The 23350-nt window shown below is 39.7% G+C and overlaps 1 protein-coding gene across 4 annotated transcripts in view; it reads left to right on the top strand.

The window, feature by feature from the left end:
* SHTN1 (shootin 1) overlaps positions 1-23350 on the top strand; it is a 52388-nt gene that overhangs the window by 8423 nt on the left and 20615 nt on the right. For 3 of the 4 annotated variants that reach the window (XM_057370298.1, XM_057370299.1, XM_057370297.1), the window contains exons 3-8: positions 5549-5609; positions 9762-9856; positions 11448-11616; positions 14267-14364; positions 15332-15413; positions 16102-16196. In XM_057370298.1, coding sequence (XP_057226281.1) covers positions 5549-5609; positions 9762-9856; positions 11448-11616; positions 14267-14364; positions 15332-15413; positions 16102-16196 — 600 coding nt within the window. Of the gene's footprint in view, positions 1-3861; positions 4037-5548; positions 5610-9761; positions 9857-11447; positions 11617-14266; positions 14365-15331; positions 15414-16101; positions 16197-23350 lie in introns of those variants that run through there. The other variant, XM_057370300.1, reaches the window with a different exon arrangement.

Genomic DNA, 23350 nt, shown 5'->3' with positions numbered 1-23350 from the left:
AGTTAGACCAAGACTCCATCCAGAATCCTGTCTCTGACAGTGGAGAGGGCATGTAGGAGCATGGGCACGTTTCTTTTGCAGTCTCCAAACCATTTGCAGCCTGGGAGCTTCCTCAGCTGGAAATKATTTCAGCATCCTGCCCTCCACTGCTCTCTTCCTTTAGTCTGTGCTGTGCTGGCTGTTGGCTCTGTCACATGTGGTGAGTGCTGTGCCAGGACATATGTACAGCACATGAAAACCAGGCTCCCCAGCTTTGCCCTGAACCCAAGTCATGTCAGCTTTGGTGTTTCTTCAGTAAAGCTTGGTCAGGCTTGGGAAGGGAGGAATGGGGAGACTTTCCTTCAGCTACATTTCTTTTCTTTTTTTTTTTTTTTTTTTTTTTTTTAAAGGAAATTTCAGTGAAAAATTCTTTTTTTGAGCTTGAGATGGAATGAGATGTTCTGAGGTTGTTTCTTCCGTGCTGGTCTTCTTTCTTCCTTGCTCTTCTCTCTCAAGACTTCTTTCCTACAGTTGCATATCTCTAGCCACTCCTGTGTGTTTCATCTGAAGRCTGCTATGAAGTTTTTCAGAATACTTGCATAATACCTGAAAATCCTCCAAGCCTGAGCACATGGAGATTACATTCCCAGCTGAGCAAATCAGTTAAACACGTGCTCAGGGCTGGATTTTCAGTTGTTACGCAAGTGTTCTCCATCCAAAAACCTCAAATTGGTGTGCTTGTGTAWGCAGTCATAGTTAATTGTTTAAGTGCTTGGACTTGAGTGGTTCAATTGTGAAACCCCAAGAGCATTTCTTCCTCAAAAATAAAGAATYTACTGATACAGAGTTCATGGTTACATTTTCTTCCAGTGCCAATACTGGAAGAAACTATTCCTTGTGTTTTGGCAGRGCAGGGTAATCCTAAAGGTCATTGGCATCTCTTGCTTTGTATCTCAGTTTGTGCTTTGCAAGATCAAACCTGCTCCTGGAAAAATGTAGCACAGACTCTCCCTGCCTGTGGGTCTGGGAAGTTGAGGGTGGCTTCTGTTCCACTTTCTGCCACTGTCTGTCACTGTGAATGTAAGCAAATGGCTCCCTCTGCATCGATTGTTGTCAYATAATTGCATTGACAGGAGGATGAGAAGTTAATTTTTTTAGCAGGTGACTTGCAGGTTTTTTGTGGGAAGTACCACAGAGGAATTAAATAGCAGCCTGTGCATATGTGCTTTTGACACACTTGGAATACTTTCCTAGGTCACTACTATAGTTCTAGAGCTCTGAAAGATGAGCTGTGTATGCAGAAATTATCCTAGTTTCCATCAGACACAGGGACCACAGTGGATAATTGACAGCTAACTTAGGATAAAATTTTAATTTTTGAAAATTTATGCTCTTTGTTCCATATTTTTTCTTAAGATTAGAAAGTAAATTGACTTTTACGTTTATTACTTACGTGGGTTTGAAGCACTGCTGCTTTAAAAGGATGCTAATAACCCCAAAAATTCAGGAGCAAAATATAAGATCTTTGATCCAGCRCCTCTTCCTCATTGCCTTGCAAAACTGCCAATTTGGAGACCACTGGTGGAGCCTCTGACAACGTTTCACCAGATATTTTTTGTTAGTGTTTTAAAATACTTTCAGAAATAATGGAGCCAAAATGATAYTGGCAGATTATCTCTCTTAGGTCACCTTTTTAATTGATGTAGCAAATAAAATATTCATACCAGCCCCCCAAAAATGGATAATTTAATGTTCAGCTGCACACAAATGTGGGTAACTTAATATGCAGTTCTGACATATTCAGAGTCAGATCATGAATAAATATTTGAACTACTTGCTAATCAGACAGAAATGACTCTGAACGCTGGTTTTGACAGTGTTTTGTCATGCTGCCAGTAGGGAGAAAAAAAAAGCAAGACAGCTATCCAAAACAGTAGGTGTAATACTGTATCTCTGATACATCATTCATGGTGTTTGTTCTCTTAAAGCACATGTGTAGAGGGGATTATATGTTTTGTCACCAAATAGAAATGGGGAAGGGACTCTTCCTTGAGAGCATGCTCATTGTTTCTGTAAGTAGAATRTAACAAATGGCATTGGATACTTTTGAGCAGTGTACCAAACTCACAGTTTTAGAACARGCATTAAATCTGCATACATTTCACAATCTCTGTAAATGGGAAAGAATTGTGTCTTGTGTTGCTTAGCAATGGTTTAATTGACTATATGACTACTACGTGAACTTCTTGCATCTTAATATCTGGACTGAACAATCTCCCTGTTGTTTTTGCCCTTTGAAGGCCTTTTACTGAAGTCATAAGCTGTAGGAGCTTATGTGCAAAATAGCTGGCAAAAAGAAGCCTGTTAGTAGAGAACAGACAAAAAACAAATTAAAGTATTGCCTTGTATATGGGATTCTAGAAGGCAAAAACCTGAAAGGAGTGGGAGCATAAGTCTTCTGAACTTGTGCCTGCAAGGATGAAAAATATATGGAGTTATGAACAAAATTAATTTTGGCAACTGGACTAATAATTAGTTTCTATAAATGCAGATGAAATGTCTTTTTACTGCGAAGAGATTATCATTGACTATATAGCCAGTTCAGGACTGCCGTATTGTCTGTTTATATTGTTGGGGTTTTTTAAAGTGGGATAATGTGGTATAAATATTGTATTACTAAWACTAGATATACCTAATAAAATAGAATGAATGCTTATTTTTCTTTGCAGAGAAGCTGGAACTCTTAACTAAATAAAGTCAAAAGCAGAAAATGGACTGGTAGTTCCAGAGTTACAAACCTTTGTATTTTTACTCAAGGGTACTCTTGAGTAGGGAGCTATCCCTTAACTCTGACAAGGGGAAGCTTAGTAAATACGTGAAAACTGTTTCTCTTCAACAGTTGCATGTGTTTRAATGTGGAAAGTGAACAGTAGATTTTAAAGTAATGTTATGCTCTTTACCTTTTAATATTTAGGAATAGTGGTACTTTTGTCCATTAATGATTCTATTGTATATGCCTCAAATYGCTTTTTTGAAAAGTGAGATGGTTATGAACTTTCAAGTCTCCTGTGGAGCATTTTATGAGCAACTCATACTTCTAAATTTTGATTTTTAAACTTTTCAGTTTGAAAGGTAAGGCAAATTTATTTTAAAGGATGACAGTATTTTTTCTTGTGAAACGTAATTTACAGGCTTTTTATTTTTGTGTATATTTCCAGTTTGAAACAGTTTAAGTAGTTAAAGAAAATCTCCATTTTTTCTAATTCTTCAAAGATRAACTAGGGTATTTTTTGGAAGGACCTGTAACAGCTCTGCTTGCACAGTTCTGATTGCAAGACAGAAGGCAAAGTGCTTTCCATTGATCATTTCAGCAAGGGCAGCAATCTCCCGCTCTCCTTTTCTTCCTCCGCTTTCATTCTGAAGCACAGTAGCAGCAAAAGGRAAGTATTGAGAAAGCTGCAACTGGGAGCAGGAATTGCTCTGCAGAGACCCAAGCCTGGAGACCCTGATTGTGCAGAGAAATGTCGCAGTTATGAGGAGAATAGTCAGCTTGTCGTGGTCCAAATGGAGCTCTCTCTGCAAATAGCACTCGAGGTGAAGTGGAATAGGTCATTTAACTTCCCCTTTCACTGCTCAGGGAAAGCTGCTATGCCTTACAGCGTGCTGCCTGGAGGATTTTAAAAGGAGTTTTTCCTGTCTTTGGGATAAGGGAGTGTGCTGTTTCCTCTACATCAAGGTTTCCAGAAGTAGGAAAGTGTCGTTGACTTCCACAGGCAACAGATGAGATCCTTAAAATGCTAATGTTCCTGGTTTTTAAACTGAGCACTAAAGGCATTTGCTCACTTAATGTGCAGTGGGCTGAAAGCTTGCAGTGTGCAGAAAAATCCGTGGGTGAAGTATGTCAGTGTGGCTCCAGAGTCTGTCTTGGAAGTGAGAGGAGGCAGCAGCTCACACCGATTGCCCTTTTGCAGCAGAACTGTGCTCTGCAGCAACAGCCAGAAACACTTCCTGCGTTTTTCACTGCCTTCTGCTCTTAGACTGCACTTCTGCCACTAAGGTAACACATATTTTTGCTGAGGAAACAGAGGGAGGGCAGCGAGCAGCAAGATTCATGCACAGATTTCCCTTCCCCACCTCTCCTTGCAAGATTCTGTTTAACAGGTTCTTTGTTAACAGGAATCGATGAGTCCTTGTCCAGTGCCGTGTGCTCAGCCTGTCTCTGCTCCTACTGCAGCTCTGCCTTGTTTCACAGTCCTTACAGCTCCCGACTGACCTGTTCCCCTACTGAGCCCCTTCCCTTGAAGCTTCATCACCCCAATGCCACGAGAAGAGAATTTGCTTGTTGAGTGCAGCTCCTTTTTCTCCTGCAGATAGCCATCAGCTGTCCCGAGGCAACACCAGTGGCATCCTTGCCTTAGCCAAGAGCAGATCCTTCTTTGGGTCTCATCCAAGGTCCTCTGTAGCTGACAGAAGGKTTCTCTTGAATTTGGCTGCCTTTGAATTGGACTCTTCCCCTTCTTGTTGCTTAACAGCAGGCTYCTTTCCCAGCTAACTCAAAGTGGCTCCTCATGTGGAAAAACTGAAAATCGAGCAAAATCATTTCAGGGTTTTTTTTTTTTTTTTCCCAGTTCTGTTCCAGTGGCCAGCATCTTTGTAATTGGAATTGCACTGTAAGGAGCTTGGTCACACAGCTCTCTTCCAGAAGTTAACTCATGSTTTTAGGTTGATTTATTGCTGTGAACATGCCCAGCTGCATGTGAGGAAGGATGTGTGTGTAAGACACCTTGTGTGCCAGTCATACTTCCCCCTGGGTCATGTGTTTTTCACGCTGTGGTTAATCACTGACTGTGTCTCTTGTGAATTTTACTCATTTCTTTGAGTTCTTTCATTTACTTACAGAATGGGTTTTCTTAGTGAACTCTATTTAACATCTGTTTTATTCTTTCTCTTTGAAGAAACCATTCCACCATAAGATCAGTGATTGCAGGCCTCTGTAGTGTTAGCAATAACCACAAAATTAATAAAACTGGGTTGATGGGAACTCCTTAGAGCATGAAAATGAGTGTCTTTTTCTCTACAGAGCTGAGGCTTTGCTCGTTAGTTTATGAAACTAAACAGCATGTCCCTGATGATTGGCTTTGAGGTTTTCCTTGCACGTGGTAGGTATAGAAATGTAGGCCTCTTTTCCAAGTCTATTTGTGTTAAAGAAACTAGACTTAAAGCCTATTTTTGACATGCAAAGTATTGCTTTTACTGTTGGTGTAACATGGATAGCTGTTTATATCAGTTTTGGATAATGTGCCTCTTTAAAATATTTTCAGAGTAGCTCTGAATCAGAACCTAAAATCAAGTACAGCATGCCASTTTGTTTAGAAATACTCTTAGTAATGAATTTTTTATGCCTAATTTCCATTGATCTGACATGGCTGAAAGGAAAAATAAATGCTTTGATAAGCTTCTGTACATTATTGTGCTGGCAATTGATCTTGGTTGATTTTGCATGTTGTGACTGACTGCTAATTAAATAACTGGGATCAGTGTTTCATTTCCATTTTCTCTTTTCTTACAGTGTGACAAAATCAAGCAAGAGCGAGATGAGGCTGTCAAAAAACTGGAGGAGTTTCAGAAAAGTAAGCTGATAATGTCAGTGGGATTTACTTGATGTAGACAATTATGAACATAATTCTGCACAGTTTGCAGCAGYGTTAAGAATGCTGAGATTCAGGTCCACTTGCTGTTTCTCCTTCAAATCCATGTTTTAAGGAGCTAATCCAGTCAGACTTTGCCCACAGCGAGAATAAATTCTGTTATATTTGTGCTCTCTGGCACAGGTAGGCATTCTCAAGGTGCAAAGTAGTGAAAGGTGAAAATACAGTGGTGCAAGTGTGGTTCTATCTCAGCTGGATTCTGCAAGTGACTTTTGGAATGATGCATGCTTGAMGTGAGTGGGTTGTGATGCTGTTGCTGAGATTCCTAATAATAATAATAATAATCATGGCATTTTTTTTCATGAAGGAGTATTAGTTTAAGCAAAGAGACACCAGTAAAGGTTTTTAGGATGAACTGTTTTCACTTTGTGTAAAGGTTTTTAGGACGAACTGCTCTCACGCGGTAATTTTCAGAGCAAGTTCTATCTTGTCTGGGCTGTGAGAATGTCAATATTCAGTTTTACACTTTTATGGGAATGGTTCTATTGAAACTGTATGGTGTCTGGAAGCAACAAAGCACATCTAATGGGAGTGGAAGTATCCTAGTGGAATAGCTCCTTAGAAGAGACAATTACAATGGGATTGTGGTCTGTTATGTCTGGTTTGTGCCAGAACAGTGAACTGCACGATGAAGCATCAGAAATGTGGATGAAGTTAATGCAGGAGGAGGAAATCACATGGTCTGTACTTTTGTGTGACTGTGTTAATAGAGGAATTTGTTCACTTCTGTTTTATAATAGTTTGTGTGATACAATTATGGAAAATAATCTAAAATCAACAAGAATTTTCTGCTGCCTTAGATGATCTTAGGTTACTGTTCTGTGAAGCACGAATGTTCTTTAAGAAGTGTAATTCCTCTGGAAAAATGGCTGCCTGTTTTGTTTTTGTTATGATATGAGGAATACTGGAGTGTGGCAGAAAATGTCAAGTAGTTAAGACTTAAAATTTGRGGTAATATTTGATGTTGGAAGATTTTATGGGTTTCTTTTATCTTCCTTTCACATTTTTAAAGGACATACCTTGTAAACATAGTGATAAAATGCCAGGAATATTAGGATTTTAAAGCAATAATAGAGCCCATTATTTAAACGACAATATAAAAGGCAATTATATTGATGAAGAGCTACATTGGCTTTGTGTCTGTGAATAAACTTGGCCTGTACTCAGCTTCTATTTGTTCTCCTGGCATAAACACATATTGTGTGTGATTCCAGTTTAATGGGGCCCCGTTTGTATGCCAAGCAGCTGCATTTTAGGCCCTATTGCGTGATTTCATAGCTCTCTGAAAATTGGTTCTATTGAGCACAAGAGATAGAAGGTGGTGGTGGGGGGGAAAGCTTCAACACACAATCATTTCTTTTCAATTGGAGCCAGCAAGGTTGATGACAACATGACCATTGTGTTATAATGATAAGACCACTAAGGATCTGTACCTCTCATCAAGGCTTTCACACAACAGCAGATACAATTTAATTCACTGCTCTGTCAGCAGTGCTGATACCATTATGCCGTCTGTCTCCACAGTTATAATCACTGTCCTCTGAGAAATGCAGTTGAAATGATCTTGAGCAGTCAAAGAAACTCTCAATTAAGGCTGCCACTTCCAATGTGTCAGATTGTGTCTTATGCACTTGGTACAATTTTCACTTCCAATCCTGTTTATTTACAATGTCTACCAGTAATTATGCTTAACATGTCATTTAGTGAGGGTGCCCCTGCCAAGGAGATTGTTGGGTGCTGCGGTGCCATTGAGGGGGAGTTTCTCGCAGTCAATGCCATCAGCGGCTTTTAGTCCCTGATGGGATGCAGTAGTAATGTTGATAATGCAAGTATCGTGCTCATCAAGTCATAATTAGATGCCACTCAAATGTGCCACTTGTAATAACAGTGTTGATTCATGTTTTCTCGGTGACTGCAACTACTAATTAGTTAAGTGGTTTTTGGTTGGCCTGCATTTGCTGCGGATTATTATTACCCCTGAAAAAAACTGTCAAGGTTAGAGATGTTTCAGGCCACTTAGTGCTTCTTTATGAATATTAATATTGACATAATAAGAACTTTGGACAGACTTAGGAAATAATATATTTTTTGTATTTAATTTGGAAAGACTTTTTTCCCCTGAGTTAATCATAATTGCAGGTTAATTAAGTTTAAATGAACCAAGAGTAATCCCTAGTTCTGCCATGAGAGCCCGATCCTTGTTTCCTAACTTTAGCCTTGCTGGAGGCCATTAGATTTCTGTCTGTAAGACAGGAGCAATTCTGTGTCTCCAGTGCTGTCTCATYCAGCCCAGAGCATCTCATAGCTCAAAAGTCCCAGGGCTTGATAGAATAAAACCAGAAGAGATAGGGACATGTACTACTGAAACTTTTCCTTTCTCAAATTAAATGTAGCAGTTGGTATGGCATACTTGGAGAAGATAACTTCTCCATAATTAAAAGAAATAGAAATAAAAAATAAACCAAAGAAAGAGATGTGGTTGCCTTGCTGTTACAGGACTTGATTGGAACATCTTTTTTAGACCAAGATTTACCCTTTTTGTCAATTTTGTGTCTCTCATGCAGCTACTCAGCAAGCCAATGTGCTGTTGGTTTCCTATGGTAATCATGAAACTTTAATAATAAAAAACTTCAGTTGATACTTAGTCTAAAGCTGCATARATAACATTTGTTAATGGCAGTGTTTTTCCTATCCTGAAGTCCTGTTTTGTAGTCAGTAAGATTAACTCTGTAAATCAGAGAGGACTTGAATCTCTTCAGTTTTTAGTCAAAGCTCTTGGAAGAAGTTAGAGGGATTTCCTACCCAGTGGTATAAAATTGCTAGGTTCTAAAGCTTATCTTAATAAAAAGAAAAGGAAATACAAGAAAAAATCTTCTATATTTACACTATTTTTTCTTCCTCCAAAGTATTGTTCAGCTGCAAATAGTTCCTTTCTGTGCACTGAACTCCTGACACTGGGCTGAGATGGAATCTCTGCCATGCAGTGACTTGCAGAATTAGGGTCCAGGCCATTGCTTAGGATGGATGAGGGTGCCAGGAGCCAAGGGGGATTTGCATCAATGAGCTGAGAAATGGAAAACTATTACTAGGTGTTCTGCTTTGCTCCTCTGTGTAACCTTAAACCTATCCCTTAGAAAAAGACTTTGAACACTGCTAAAGTACAGATGTAGTGCTGGAAGTTGAATGGGTCTGCAAGCCAAAATGTATCTGGACTTTGAAATTTTTTCTGACTCACATTAGTATCCCATGTTACAAAACAAGATTTGCTCCAGAACTTTTTTTTTGCAGACCTGAATTTTCCAGACAGACTCTTTTGCCTATGTTTGACAGAGTGATGTGTACCCACAATTATAATAGGGATTTTGTAGCTGCARAGGACAGATGTGTCTGTTGCTCCTCCAGCTGTGACATTAAATGCAGTGGCACAGCTGTGTATTCCAGATGTGGTCAGACAGCTCAGTCTCAGCCCTGGTCTCAGGGAAGATTTTGTGTGTTGGAATCTGTGTTGTGCACAGTGAAGGTAGGTGAGACCACGGTGCTTATTTTAGGGCCTGCTCAAGCACAGAGAGACTTCAAACGGGTAACAGTCGAGAAAGTAAAAGGAAACTTTGATTTCTAACTTTAATACAACTGAGTTAATCTTGCTGTTTAAAAATACTGAAGCTTGGGTCTTCTGGAAGAGGCATCCCTTCCAAGTTTTGAAGAGGGTTATGATGGCAATCTTAAGGGATAATCCTAAAGGTCTTATTCTGATTCTTTAAGTGTTAGTGAAATAAAGATGATGAGTAAGGGTGGTCAGGGAGTGTCCTGCTAACTTCCTGCTTCCATAAGTTCATCTCAGTTCTACAGTTGCCCCTCTAATGATGCAAACATGTCTTGAGAGAGCTGTTTAAGGAAACAACCCAAATATTCAATGCTCAAAASAGTTCCTATCTGTGCAGGTTATCTGAGTATGTACTTCCCTGTATTTGAAATGCTTACAATGAAAGTTAGCAGAGATGTRCTATTTCTGATCATGGGAGGCATGTGTCAAACTCAGGAAAATACTGACTAATTTCTGAACTCTTCCCTTAGTTTCTCACATGGTTATTGAGGAAGTAAACTGTATTCAGAACCATCTTGAAATTGAGAAGACRTGCCGAGAAAGTGCTGAGGCTTTGGCTTCTAAGGTGAGGAGAAACATGGTGATGCTGTTTTATCTCATCTGTTTATTCATCTRTTTATTTATTTAAAACTTGWGATTGTATGCATGACCCCTTTATGTTTCTGTATAATCTTGTGGAGCTGTGAAGTAGTTTGGAAATGGCAGAAAACTAAAAGCCATATGAGAAATGCAAAATACCATTCCTGCCTTTAAAGAAAAAAAAAAATACCAATTTTAATGTAGCTCCTATTTTCATGGACYAGCATCCTGATCTCTAGTTTTCATATGCATTTAGGTTAAATGGAAAATAAGTTTTAGAACTCCTCTGTGTGAAAACAATAATGAGCATTTCARTGTCTAAATCAGATGGAAAAAGTCAACCACTGCATTACATTTCAGGTGATTGTTTATGAAAGCAAAGCGAGGGCAGGGGAAAGGTGACCTCCACTGCTCTGTTGATTGCGTCTAGTCTGATGAATTTAGCAAGTGTGTAATTTTCTATATTCCATCTCATCAGAAGTGCATTATTATTAAAGAATGTTTTTATCTCTCTTATATATTTTTGGTTGTGTAAAATGCATCTGAGCCACTTCATCAGAAAATGGATTACAGCAATTTTGAACCAAATTTCATTAGCAATGCTGACTGCCTTTATTTTTTTCTTTTTTTTCCCCCCTCCCCATTCCCTGCCCAAAGTACATCCTTAGATACGGGAAAAATCACACCAGCAAGAAATCACTTTAATTTAGATGCATTAGCAATGTACTTTCTGGAGGTATTTACTTAATTGTTTGCATAATGACACTATATTAGAATTCATAAGATAGACAATCAGCATATAAGTAAGAAAATGAACACATTTATGCAACTTGTCTTCTTCTCTGCTCTTCCCCTGTAATGCATGTACAAGGGCAGTTCAAAGACTCGCTTTTCTCCATGGGGCTGTTCATTGCTGTGAGCTGGCTAAATGTAGGGTTCCTCTCACCCTTCTCCCCACTTGCTCACTTTCATTCTTTGGGAATGAGATGAAGAAATTATTGAGTAAATCTCCCCTTAGTTGAAGGGCTGAGGAAAAGCAGCATCAAAGATGATTTTGTAGATAAAAATTTAGGGTTAGATAGATTGTACAGTGTATGTTTTCTTGGAAGGTACAGATTGGACTTCTGAAGTCTGTGTTAGCTTCAACATTTAGTGTGTCATTAGTAGAAAAATGAGTCTCATTTTTAAACCTGAGCACAGGAAGTGCTTGGTTTCATTTTAATCTGTTGATACAGCTAGAAAAAAACAGATGAGCTATCAAGGGCAGACTCTTCTTGAGGTCACTCATTGGACTCCTGAGGAGCTGAATCAGCTATTACAATGCATGTGTAGCATTAAATCAGCTTGATAGCTGATTTCATACAGAAGTACTARAGAGGAAAACAGGCCATGGATAAAGCATCATGCTGAATTGAAGCCTATCTGAGGAGAAAGTGGACAAGCATCCCATCTTCAGACCATGCTAATGTTGAATGGAACATAATCTTTTAATGACAAAGAAAAGGTTGACTTGCTTTTTCTTACCCAGCAGCTTAAAGACAGRCAGCTTCTTACTATTTGTCCTTCTCACCTTTCAGCTGAACAAAGAAAAYAAGACCTTGAAAAGAATTAGTATGCTTTGTATGGCCAAACTGGGCCCAGATATTATCACTGAAGAGATTAACATTGATGAGGATGAATCATCCACGGATACAGAAGCTACCTCAGAATCATGCAATTCTGTGCACTGTCAGCAGCAAATGAAAGGTGAGCATTGGTGCTGATCCCACACCACTATGCAGGGTAGAAGTTGTCTAAAGAATAGCAGTGTTGGTTTGGGGCAGTGATCCGAATGGTTCCAAGCTATTTTTCTGGGAGTGGTCAGAGTCAAGGGATTTCCAGGAATGATTGAGAACGGAGTGGGCTGGTGGTGATGGTTTGGAGCAGGGATCTGAATGGTTGGGAGTGGTCAGAGTCAAGGGATTTCCAGGAATGACTGAGAACAGAGTGGGCTGGTGGTGATACTGTGTAACATAAATGGTGAGGGATACACAGCCTGCAAAGGAAGTTACAATTCAATAGGAAAATGAGATCTGCCAGTGAAGAGAGTTCACTGCTACTGAGTCASTAAAAGAAGCATTTCCTAAGTCCCTTTAACAAAGGAAAAGTTAAGCAGGACAAGGTCACCTTCAACTGCAATGCCATTATTTCAGCTCTTGTCAGACAGGACTCTCCATTTCTGATTCCATTATGTACTTTTGTATGCACAAACTTCATTCATGTTCCAGAGCTGTTACCAAACAAGCAGCTTAAAAAGGGACTGTTGTACAGGGTAAAACAGCAAAGCTTGAGAATATGGAAATGTRTTGAAAGAACAGATCTGTGCTTTTTTTTCAGAAACTTCTGGTTCATTTTTGAAAGGCAGTTTACATTTCCAATGTCCAAAGTCAGCCTTCCTTTCTCCTTTTTGTAATGAAATCATTGCTATTTTTGTATATTGTTGTGTCATAGTATCAGCATATAAAAAGGGGAATACCCACATTCTGGATTTGGTGAYGAGAGAGAATAAGTGTTTAACTTCTTTAAAAAAAACTTTCACTTTTTTTCTGATTGTAACTTAGAGTAGCAAGTTATGTTTAAGTACAGCTTTTCTGAACTTTCAGTATGACCTTGTTAATTGTCTTTTGAATGCATACATTTTTCAATGTGCCAATGAAATGGTGCTAAGTGTCACTGAGGAAAAACAATGTGTGTTGCAAAATTGTGAAAGATCCCACCCAAGAAAAAAGGTGTCCCAGTAGCCTTCTGTAACAAGCAGTTTTCCATCCCATAGATGTAGGAAAAGGTAGAATGGCGTGATGCACACCACGCAACCCATCTTAATGGGAGATAAAACTCTGGAACACATCCTGCCATTACTGGAGAAAGATGTCAAGAATACATTTAGGCTGCAGATCAGATGGGAGCGTTGTTAGGAGGGTAGCAGGGTCAAATTAGAGAAATACTGTAGAAAGGCTCTGATGTATCTGCTTTCTGTCTTGGTGAACAATTCATTAAAGCATGAAAAGTGCTATTTTGGGGATCTTGTACATCTTRGCTTTCTCACCATTCAAGAAAGTACTGGATGTTTCTTGGAATGATTTCTTCCCTCCCACTGTTCTGTAAGGAAACACAAATAAGATAGGAAAAACTGAGGTTTTGTGGTATGTGGATATGTTTCTCTGGATGGTGAGGTTGATATATATATATATAGATAGATAGATTAGATATATTGTAAAAACAGACATAGTCATGTACCATAAATTACAGTGAGACTTTTTTCCTCATTAATTTCACTGTAGAGCACAAATCCACAAAACAGACAATGTGTATCAAGAACCTTCTGGGAAAGCTGGTCTTTTTATTTACTTTAGAAAGTGTATGCCTTTAATTTAAAGGACAGTAAATTCCAGAATTGGAAGGGGGGATGCTGGTGTAGAATGGACATTTTTAAGATTTGGGACCAAACAGAATGACAGCCACCATGTCATTGTCATCTGCAATTGATTAGCCACAATTTTCTCAACTCAYGGCTGGTATTCAATGAACAGCAGTGCTGTGAAATACTGGAAGCAGGTGGGGAATGAGAGCACTTACTGAAAGCTGATATATATCAATAAATTTTTATTTTTGTGGTGATTTTATGGTAACCTAAACCTTGATATATTATGTATGCAAACTGATCTCCTGTTAAGAAGTGATTATAATCAAATGTTTTATTCCATTGTGAATTTAATTTATTTCATATTTTAATAATTAAGGAACAAAAATTCTGAGGGGAAAATTACAAGCATTAGCTCTTCCATCAGTAAAGGTTGTATTCTGACTCTGCTCACATAATGTTACAAAGACTATAAATTGGCAGCTGTTCAGGACAATTTCTTCAGTGAAAACCTCCCAAGTATTAACTGCCTGTTGTTTTGTTTATTTCCCTTGTGACAGGAACTCATGATCCAAAAAGAATTGAAGTGCATTAATTTGTTTTAAAGGATGCCTCTTAAAAATTGCTTTCTGCTGCCTCCATACCAGAGTCTCTGTGATGTGACAGTGTCCTGAGTAGGGCTGAGGACACTCTGTGGTGGCAGGATTGGCCCTGTTGTAGCAGGAAATGAATCATTCAGAATGCAAATAAAGACAGCAGGGCTGAACAASGAGCTTACCTCAACAGAGTAAAGCTGAAACTGTGGCCCAGTTATAGATCTGTTACTTGACACTTMTGCAAAGCTCATAAATTATTGAGGATGTTCCTTGATTACAACTGATSCTTGATACGTAGTTCAGGTGTTTCATACTCAAGCGTGCTTGCATTGCCATGACATTTCCTTTGTTGTTGTTTTTCAAATGAAATACATTCTTCATTTCCTTCCTCAAACTGTAGAGCTGAGAGATCAAATCGTATCTGTTCATGAGGAAAAGAAGACCTTGGCCATTGAACTGGAAAACCTGAGGTGCAAACTTGCAGAAGTAATTGAAGAAGTATGTATTGTACCATGGAAGGCGAGACCATGTTAGCGTGGAGTCGGTACTTTCTGTGTCTTATTTTGCTAAAAACRCTCAGTTGTGAAGTTAATTGAATACTGGCTAATCTGGAGTCCTGCCAGTGATGGATCACTTAGGGCATGTCCCTGGAAGGGCCTTCTGCATCACAGTCCAGTCTGCCACTGTTGCTGGCACCTGACTTCTCCTTATCTCTTTGATCTGTTCTAGTGCCATTATTACAGCTGTCACCTCCCCTTCCTGACAGCCCCTCACCCAGCACAGCCTACAGGATTTTCATGGATTTCCTTAAACCTATAGAAGTGTAAGAAATACTTTTGTAGGACACGTAGTTTAATCAGTGGTACTACTTCATTGAATGTATCCTTAAGTTTCGCCATTGGCAGTGCTGTGTCATGGCAATTAGACCAGCAAATTGGCTTTTCAAGCCAGCAGAGTTTCATTCCTGCTTGAAAACTGGATAAGCCATGTACTGATGCAAATCAGGACTTAGTGGCTCTTCCTGTGTATGCAACACTTTCATTCAGAAAGACACAGCTGACAGCTCTTGGACAATAAACAGAGCCCAGGGGAAAAAAGAAAAACAAAAAAAAAAACCAAAAAAACAAAACAGGAGTCTGACTATATTAAAACCCAAACAGTCAAGTAACTTTTCAACCAGGTGCTATGGCACCTGATCCTGAAAGGTTCCAAAGATGTTATCTTTGCAGCTGTGACTGGAACGTGCCATGGGAGGATTAGATCATAACCCTTTYATGGCATCTGTTATAACATCTGTAAGGTGGAGTAAAAATGCTTTCCATCCCACTGGAAGCTGCAGCATCAAGCCAAGCCTAGGAAACAGAGCTACTGACAGCAAAATACTGCTTGCATTATGTATGTGCTGTATGCCTCATGCCATTGACTAAATGCTCTTGTTTTTGATSTGTTCTCTGTACTTTCCTAGGTAAATAAGTTGAAAGAAGAAAAGGCTGTTTTGACAACTGAAGTTAATAAGCAACAAAAACTGTTGGAGAAATGCAACAGAGGTGTGTGGTCTCAGCAGGTTCTCTAACAGTTTGCTACATACTTTGCAGAAKCTTCAGAGCTTTTCTGTACAGTGCAAAGAGTAGGATGCAGAACAGTGACTGTGGTTTAGATCTGACACTTGACCTTATTGCTGCAGGCATTGCATCAACACACAGACTGTTCCAGACTCTGTACTCCAGAAAAATGTGACAGTGTAAATAGCAGGTGTTAYGTGAGAATAGGGAAACCTTTTCCTGCTTGGCACAAGTGCCATACTWGTATAGGAGGGCAGTCCTTCACAGACATGGAGTTTGAACCCTAATCTCCTGTTTTCCTAATCATTACACCAGWCTTCCTTTTAGTTGGATGCAATTTATAATTTTGAATGGCTTTGATAAATTCAGTAAAGCTCTTTTGAGACAAAGAGGCAAAATATGGTCTGTGGTACTTGATSCCTGTTACTGGAGATGAGTCTGAACAGGAGGAGTATTACTCGACTCAGAAAATTAGAAATTGTGCATATGAGTGGTGAGGTTTAGGACAAATATTGCAAAGAAGACTGTATATGGAACTGTAAAACTAGGTCATGCTGTCAGTCAGGGATTCATGCTATCAGGGAATAGCAGCTTATGTGGGTAAATCAAACGGTAGCTCTTCCTTTGATCTGTTCCACTTTTATTTCTGATCTTGTTTTATCCTTCTAAACAGTGTCTGTGCTGGCAGTAGAGGAATATGAAGAGCTTCATGTAAACTTTGAGCTGGAAAAGAACCTGCGGAAGAAAGCAGAGTCATTTGCACAAGAGGTGAGTAGTCAAGGAAAAGGGATCTTGTAAAGTGAAGGTGTTGCAACTGGGCAAAACCTTACCAGCTTGGATGACTTGATCTCAATTCCCAGCTCTCATCCAGCCCCACRTATGACTTAGCCAACATCTGTACTTCATCCATAAAGGTGACTTTACTGTTTCAACGAGCACTTAAAAGGCACTTTGGAATTATTCATGCAGTCTTACCTGTGTCCCCTTTCAAGGCAAGGCTTTAAATTTATCACGGCTTAAATTTATGGGCTCAGTTAGCTACAACATTCCAATGTGGAATATGTAGTGGTTGGATCTGGGAGGGATTAGCTGCCTTTCTAGTGATATAATTTGAAGAACTGTGTTTTTTTTCTGAAAAACGTGTGCACTCCTGAAAAAGGTGTTGCAAAAATAGAATATTAGTTGAGGGACACATTCATTTTGAAAGATCATATTGAAAGTACTTTTTGTAATTGAATAACAAACTGGCAGGCAGGAACTAGAGTACAATGCCAAAAAACTGCTGATTATTTGCAAACAAGTATTTCTTGGGTTTTGTCATTAGTTGTTGTCTCTTCTGAGAATATGGGCCCTTGTTGGTGCAGTTGGAGTAGCTGTTCACATGAAGGTTTTCATTCCATAAAGTTCTCTTATCCAAAATGGAATCACTGCAACAGTGGACTTCAGACCTGCATTATTCTTTCCTTTGAGTACCTGCTTGTCTTCCTTTGGTATCGTACTGTTCAAAAAGATTTTTTAGAAAGTTTGTTAAAATACAKGACCATGTGACAACAAAGGCATTGCTCATATGTGTTTGGGGAACTAGAATTTCAAATTAGTTTAAAAACCTGTTATCACTGGCCTGGTTTCACACTGATGGTGTCCCTTGGGTGACCTGAGACATTAGACAGGCTCTGGYCCACAACTGCATCCACAGCAGCACAGCTTTCTGCTCCAGTGAGGCTGTGTGAGAGTCCTCCCACACGGATCATGTCACAAGGTCACAGCTGTGCTTTGAGAGCTGAGTTTTCTAGGATGTGCTTACAGTAGCTGTGTTTGGATTATGCTAAGGATGTTCAGGGATTTTCTGCTTGCTTTCATTAGCCACCTGCTTTCTCGGTCTCTAGAAAATGTTTCTTTTAAAAGATAAAATTTGTGCTGGATTTTCACTTGGATTTTGCAAAAGCCACAGTGGTTGGTTGTGATAAGCTSTGTGGTGTTGAGGGGAGGAAGAGCTTTGAGTAAAGGGCATCACYGCATGTTCAGTGCTTTGTTCTTGATTTGTTGGGAGCACATGGAGAAAGGAAATAGGCTCCAAGTAATGGGGCTGTCACTGCAGCTGAAGAATGGCACATCTCAGTGTTTTGTATTGGTGTTTGTGATGTCTCAAACAGCCTCAGTCTGTGTTTTAGCTCAGTGAATACAGAGCTACTGCCTTTGGGGTGCCTGTTYGGTGGTATCAACATTGTCTTTCCAAGGGGCTGAAGTACCTTAAGTTTGCCTTCATGCGGTGATTGACTCATGCATTCAGATCCACCCCTTTCCCTTTTTCCATACCATGGCTTCATCTTTTATCTTTGCATCGTGGCTGCCATGGGAAGGGTCCAGGGGGGCTGGTTTTGGAGAGATGCCCTTGTGAAGGGACCAAGTGGCTGCTGGGGACTGCTTTTGGAGAGATGTCCTTGGCCTCCTGCCCTTGTGACAGGTGAGGAGGATTTGCCTCAGAACAGGAACACTTGGGAGTGCAGGTGTGAGAAAGAACAGGCAGGTGAGCCTGTGTGCAGAAGGGAACACAGATGGGAGAGGGGAGAGACATGGAGCAAGAGAGGAAGGGAGGGAGCAAGCACATATAGGAGTGAAGGAACACTTGAAAATCAGAGCTTTTGATTAAAGTAAAAAAAAACCCCAATACAGCTTTAATTATAGTCATGCTGCTGGCACCACCATAATATATATTTAATTAATCAAAAGTGATCCAACTTCAAACATTAGAATTCATGCTCTTTAGAGGTTCTAAAGAAACTGAGTAAATATTGTCAGCCRTGGTGTGGAGAGGGGGAAGGAAAAGGAGAGAGGGTTTGAAGTGAGTCACAATCCATTGTGAAAGGTACAGGAATCTGCATAAAAGAACTAAATAAATAGAGTGTGTAAGGGGCGGAGGCATGGAAAAATCTGCACCTACCTGAATAAAACAGCGTTGTTAACACAGGAATCTTGGCAAGCTTAACCAGAATTCTAGTGTCAGSTTTTAAGAGACACTTTAAGATCTCTCAGCTGTTTGTGGAGCAGTTTGTAAGAAAACAAAGGGAGGCAGAGAGTATCTTGAAGGCCATTGCAATAATACAGAGGTAGCCCTGAAAAGCACTCTCCACAAAGATGAGCAAAATACAATACACRCAGCCAAAGCAAGAGAACATGGTGTGAGAATCAAATTGAAACTCTTAGCAATGTAAAAATCTCASGAGTTCAACAAAATAAGCTTGCATAAGTGGTTTATTAAATATACACCTTTCTGTTCTCAGTGGTGTTTTCAGAACAAATCCAAAAMACAGCCCCATACCAGCTACTATGAAGAAAATCAACTATTCCAGCCAAAACCAGCACAAGTGAACAGTTTATTACTGTTGTACTGTAAAAAGACAACCCTTGCCCCTAAAGTTCTCTGGAAACCTCTTGGAGAAGAAGCAGTGTGCTCTCAAAGTTGACACTGAGCTGATTTTTTTTTTCTGTCCTCTATCTTGGACAAATAGAAATGAAGTGTAGAATTGCTGAGGAGTTTGTTGGGGTTCCTTTTACTTCTGAGGTTACCGCAGGCTTTCGCTCAAAATGAGCARCTGGAAAAAAAAGGAAAGGCTTCTCAAGTGTTTATAACTTGTAAAACAGTTTGCAGTTGAGAATTTGGAAGGTTGCTTCCAAAGAAACTATGATTCAKATGGATTGAAACAATTCAGTGAATCTCTAATGTGCATCGTTCATCTTTCACTGACTTTCCATCCAGTGCTCAAAGTTTGCACCATCCTACAGCTGTTTGTGCTTCTAAGTAACTTTGTTGTTGCACAACAAAATGTGTGCATTTAACTTGATTTTCCTYAAATACCTGCATCCCATACCTGGGCCAGTGCACAGCTCACTTTACTTACTCTGGGATTGAACCTTCCCATATTGAAAGATGAAAGGTGGCTGTCAGCTTAGGGAAAATCATTGTCACTCTTAACAGATGTCTGCACTACTCATGAGGTTGCATGCTATGGATGTGGTTATCTTGATGATACAAGCTCCCAAAGAACTCTTCCTCAGATGCATTTGTGACCTTTTGGGTTAATTTGTGAGGACTTCTGTATTAACCTGCTACATCAGTGAGTGGGTGCTGCAAGATCAGCACTCCAGGAGCAACTCTGTGCTTGCACGTGCCACATTCTTTTTACCAGGGATAGTTCAACARCAACTGGTATCTGAAGATAATTAATTTTTCAGTCCAGCTGACTGAACTAGATTTAATAATTAAAGAGACATGATAAGTAGTTAGTACTTGAATTCTCCTGAGCTTGGATGTTACCACTTTTGAAGCAKGATGTAATGCTAATATGTTTCATCAAGCCTTTTTCCAGGAAGAGGCTTGGGGAWTGGTAACAGATGTATGCTCTAGGAAACTCTTTGGTCTTTTTCTCTTCCCCTCCCCCATCTCTTTTTTGTTCAGGCAATTAATCTMTGGGGAAAAAGGGAAGATATTTCCTCCTTTTTCATGTGGTGTATGATCTGCTTCTGAATCTATTAGATGGTGTCTAAATGCTGTGAGCATTATAGAATGTGTCACAGTGCTTCTAGCACAACAGAAGGCAAACTGCAGGATGTGGAGAAATAAATAGCAATAGAGATTATTTTCTCTCTGTATTTTGGGCAGTTGTGCCTCATAAGTGAAGAATGAGTGCTGTAGTTTGAGAAACCCTTTTGTATGGAACAGGCTGGTAAAATAAATAGTGCTCTGTTTTTAAGGAAGTCACAYTGTTGATGGGAATTCAGTTTTCTCACACTCAAAAGTACATGCTCCAGGCATCTCTGTGGTGAGAAGCAAAGGATGGACAAGAAATAGGCTTAACTCATCTACTCCAATTCTCCCATTCTGAGTAAATTAGACCTCTTCTCTTAAGCCACAAAACTTAGTAATGCTACAGCTTCTAACTCTTTGGAATCAGTCCTTCACATGTTGTCTGGCAATTAGCCAAATGACTAAAAAGAAAATGTATCTTTATTGGTCTGAAATTTTAYGAGTCATCTGCATGAGTGACTGTTGGCTGCCCATATTATGCACATGTCCTTTCTCATGGTCACATTGCTCACTTTTCTGTGGCARTTTGAAAATCCAACTTGTTTAGACTTTGGCTCCTCTAAAGGAATGTATATATGTTTGATTTTTTTCCTGATTTAAAACTGTACCTGGAGTTGTATTTTAATCCTAAGTTTAGAATAACATACCTTATTGGGGTATTTTTCTCCCTTCAAACTGTAACTAAGACAAAAAAGTTATTGCCTACAGCAGATACCCAAAGGATGTATAGATGGAAGTGTAGCCACACGTGGATATTAAAGAATTTCCTTTGTCATTGTTTTGCTCCTGGGAGAAGCGTTGGGTGGAAAATAYCCAGTTTTATCCTGGACATTATTTGTATGAGGATTGGTGTTCCCAGGGACTTGACACTTACAGAGTTGCTTTCTAACTTTTTTAATGAGGAAGAATTCCTTTTTCAGCCSTGGTGTAAACAAGAAACAGCTGCAGTGAACGCTCTGTCGGGTAAGAGCTACAGCAAGGGGCTGAGAATGAGGTATGGCCTCACCGAGGTCAAGGGAAAATCTTCCATTATTTTCACCCCTGTCTTTCCACCTCCCCAGTTCTTGTGAAAACTCTGCTGATGGAAAGTGGCCAGCTCCCAGATTTCCTGTACTTTGAAGCTTCTCTTTKTAAATTTAGGGAGAGAAGACACATAACTGGTTTGCACAACAGTGGGAGGTTGGAAAAATTCGAATTATAGGTGGAAGCAAACTGTTTTTCTTTGTGATCTGCCTTTAGCTGCAGTTGTGGTTTTCAGTAGATGCCTRCACTATTGACTTGTGTTTCCAGCATTGATTGGGATGCTCTGCAGATAATTGTCTAGCAGGTGGCAGAGTCGGAACTAATCCATCAATTGGTTAAATTCCACCTAGTCCAAATAATCTTGTTAGTAGCTGTTTTGCCCTTTCAGCAGTCACTTTAATTAATATTCATGGTTGTACAGACAACCAGGTTTCCACCCTGGTGAAGCAGGAATTGATTTTTTAAACTTTAAATTAATTTTTAAGGGGTTTTTTTGTGCTATGTCAGACACAGAGAGCAGCCTCTCAAAAACTTTGAATCAGTACCACCAGCTTGCTTTCTGCTTTGTCTGACACAACTGTCCTCTCTGGTTTTGTCCCTTCCACTTAGGATATGCTGGCACTAAGAGAAATCATGTGGGTAACTTCTGAGATGGATGAGACTGCCTGTGAGAATTTGGTTCTCATTTGGTGTCTGATTGCAGCATTACCTGATAATCAAAATTTCTTTTTCTGTGGTGTTGAAGATACCTTCATATTTATGAGAAGGAACATACTTGCAATATCATGAAAGCAATTTGTAAAGCTGATTGAAAATGCAGGACTTGATGTGAAAGCTTCTAAATGAAAAAGTTTTCATCCAGGTCTTCAAAAGGATTTTTTTCATTTTGTTGCAGAAGAACATGAAACAAAGTGAATATGAATTTTCTGCATTTGGTGAAGTATCTGCTCAAGTTGAAGAAATCAAGTTGCCCTACTTGATTTCTTCTTGGTTTTGCAGCTTTCTGCTCCCTCAGGCTGGAACAACTCTGTTCAGTTGGGCTTAGTGGCAGAAACTTGGTGAATATAAATCTGGAATTGATCAAGTTAAACTACTTTTCAGATTAAAAAAAAAAATCCAGGTTTTCACTTTGAAAGTTCACAGTGGGTAAACTGTGATGTTTGCAGAGGTTGGCTTCTGGAGAGATGCTGTTTCTGTCAGGGTTGAATAACTTCTGTGAGTAACTTAACAGGAACACAGAAAACCTTGAGACAGTATTGAGTTGTTTAGCAGTGATTTAGAGGCCTTTCTTAAGTATGAWGTTCAAAGATGCTGTTTCTTTTAAGAATATAAAAATGTTAAWTGAATGAATTGCAAAACAAAGACAAACCTTTATGGATTGTTGTGAGTTGCTTTGATTCTGAAACTCTCTTGCCATTGAATTGTTTTTTGCCACGACCCTACTAGTGTGAGGTAAAATAAGCATAAAATGGTTTGACTGGCAGAATTTTGGTCCAGAGCGCTGATGTCCAGTGCACATTTGACTTTGCATTGTCAGCAGTTTGTTCCTGTTTATTTTATGACAAAGTGCAGAAGCTGAGCCCACGTTGATCATTTCCCCTCCATGGAATGCATCCATCCCTGGCTGCCTGCCCCATGGCCCAACTGTGCCCAGTGGAGTGTTCATGGCAGGGTTCACTGTGTTGGGGCTGCATCCATTGACTCCTCCTGGCACGCAGGGTCAGCCAGGCTGCGTGGGGRGTTCAGAGTTCAGTGGCTTTCTTGGTCTGTCTGCATAGCTGCAGTGAGAACTGCTTGCTGAGGAGGCTCACTTGAAGTGTCTGTGCAAAGAAAGCTTTCCACAAACCTGCATCAGCTCACATTTGATATCCAATTGTATTAAATAAATCACAGAGCACTGCAGTAGCACCAGATGGGAAGAAACCATACGTTGTATCTCCGATTTTGGTTTGTGAACAAATAGGATGGGAATGTGAGAAGATATCATGGAACTTTTGTTCTAATACTTTATTCTTAAAATATCTCCTTGCTTTTGCTGAGCTCTACAGCAGTGTTTTTACAGTCTGAGGGAGTACCTGCCTTCTCAGGCTGTTCTCTGTTCTCCTGCCATAAGTGGCTCTGCTGACCTGTGCACACTCATGTGAAACCCCAGCATGACCCAATCCCTGTTTCTGCTYGAAGAACAGGCATAGCTGAGTTTGTCAAGTGGAAGCTTGTGTTGCCTGGGGGCAAACCTCTGCCTGAAAGAGATTGTCAAGGTGCAGAATAAATTCACTAGGAATGGTTTTGTGGGGAAGCAGTGTTTTTTYTCCTA

The sequence above is a fragment of the Malurus melanocephalus genome, unplaced genomic scaffold (assembly GCF_030028575.1).
Source record: "Malurus melanocephalus ecotype Western Australia unplaced genomic scaffold, MMel_1.1 scaffold_122, whole genome shotgun sequence".
NCBI lineage: Eukaryota > Metazoa > Chordata > Aves > Passeriformes > Maluridae > Malurus > Malurus melanocephalus.
Note: the sequence above shows the minus strand (reverse complement) of the source record. Positions and strands in the feature narration are given on the sequence as shown.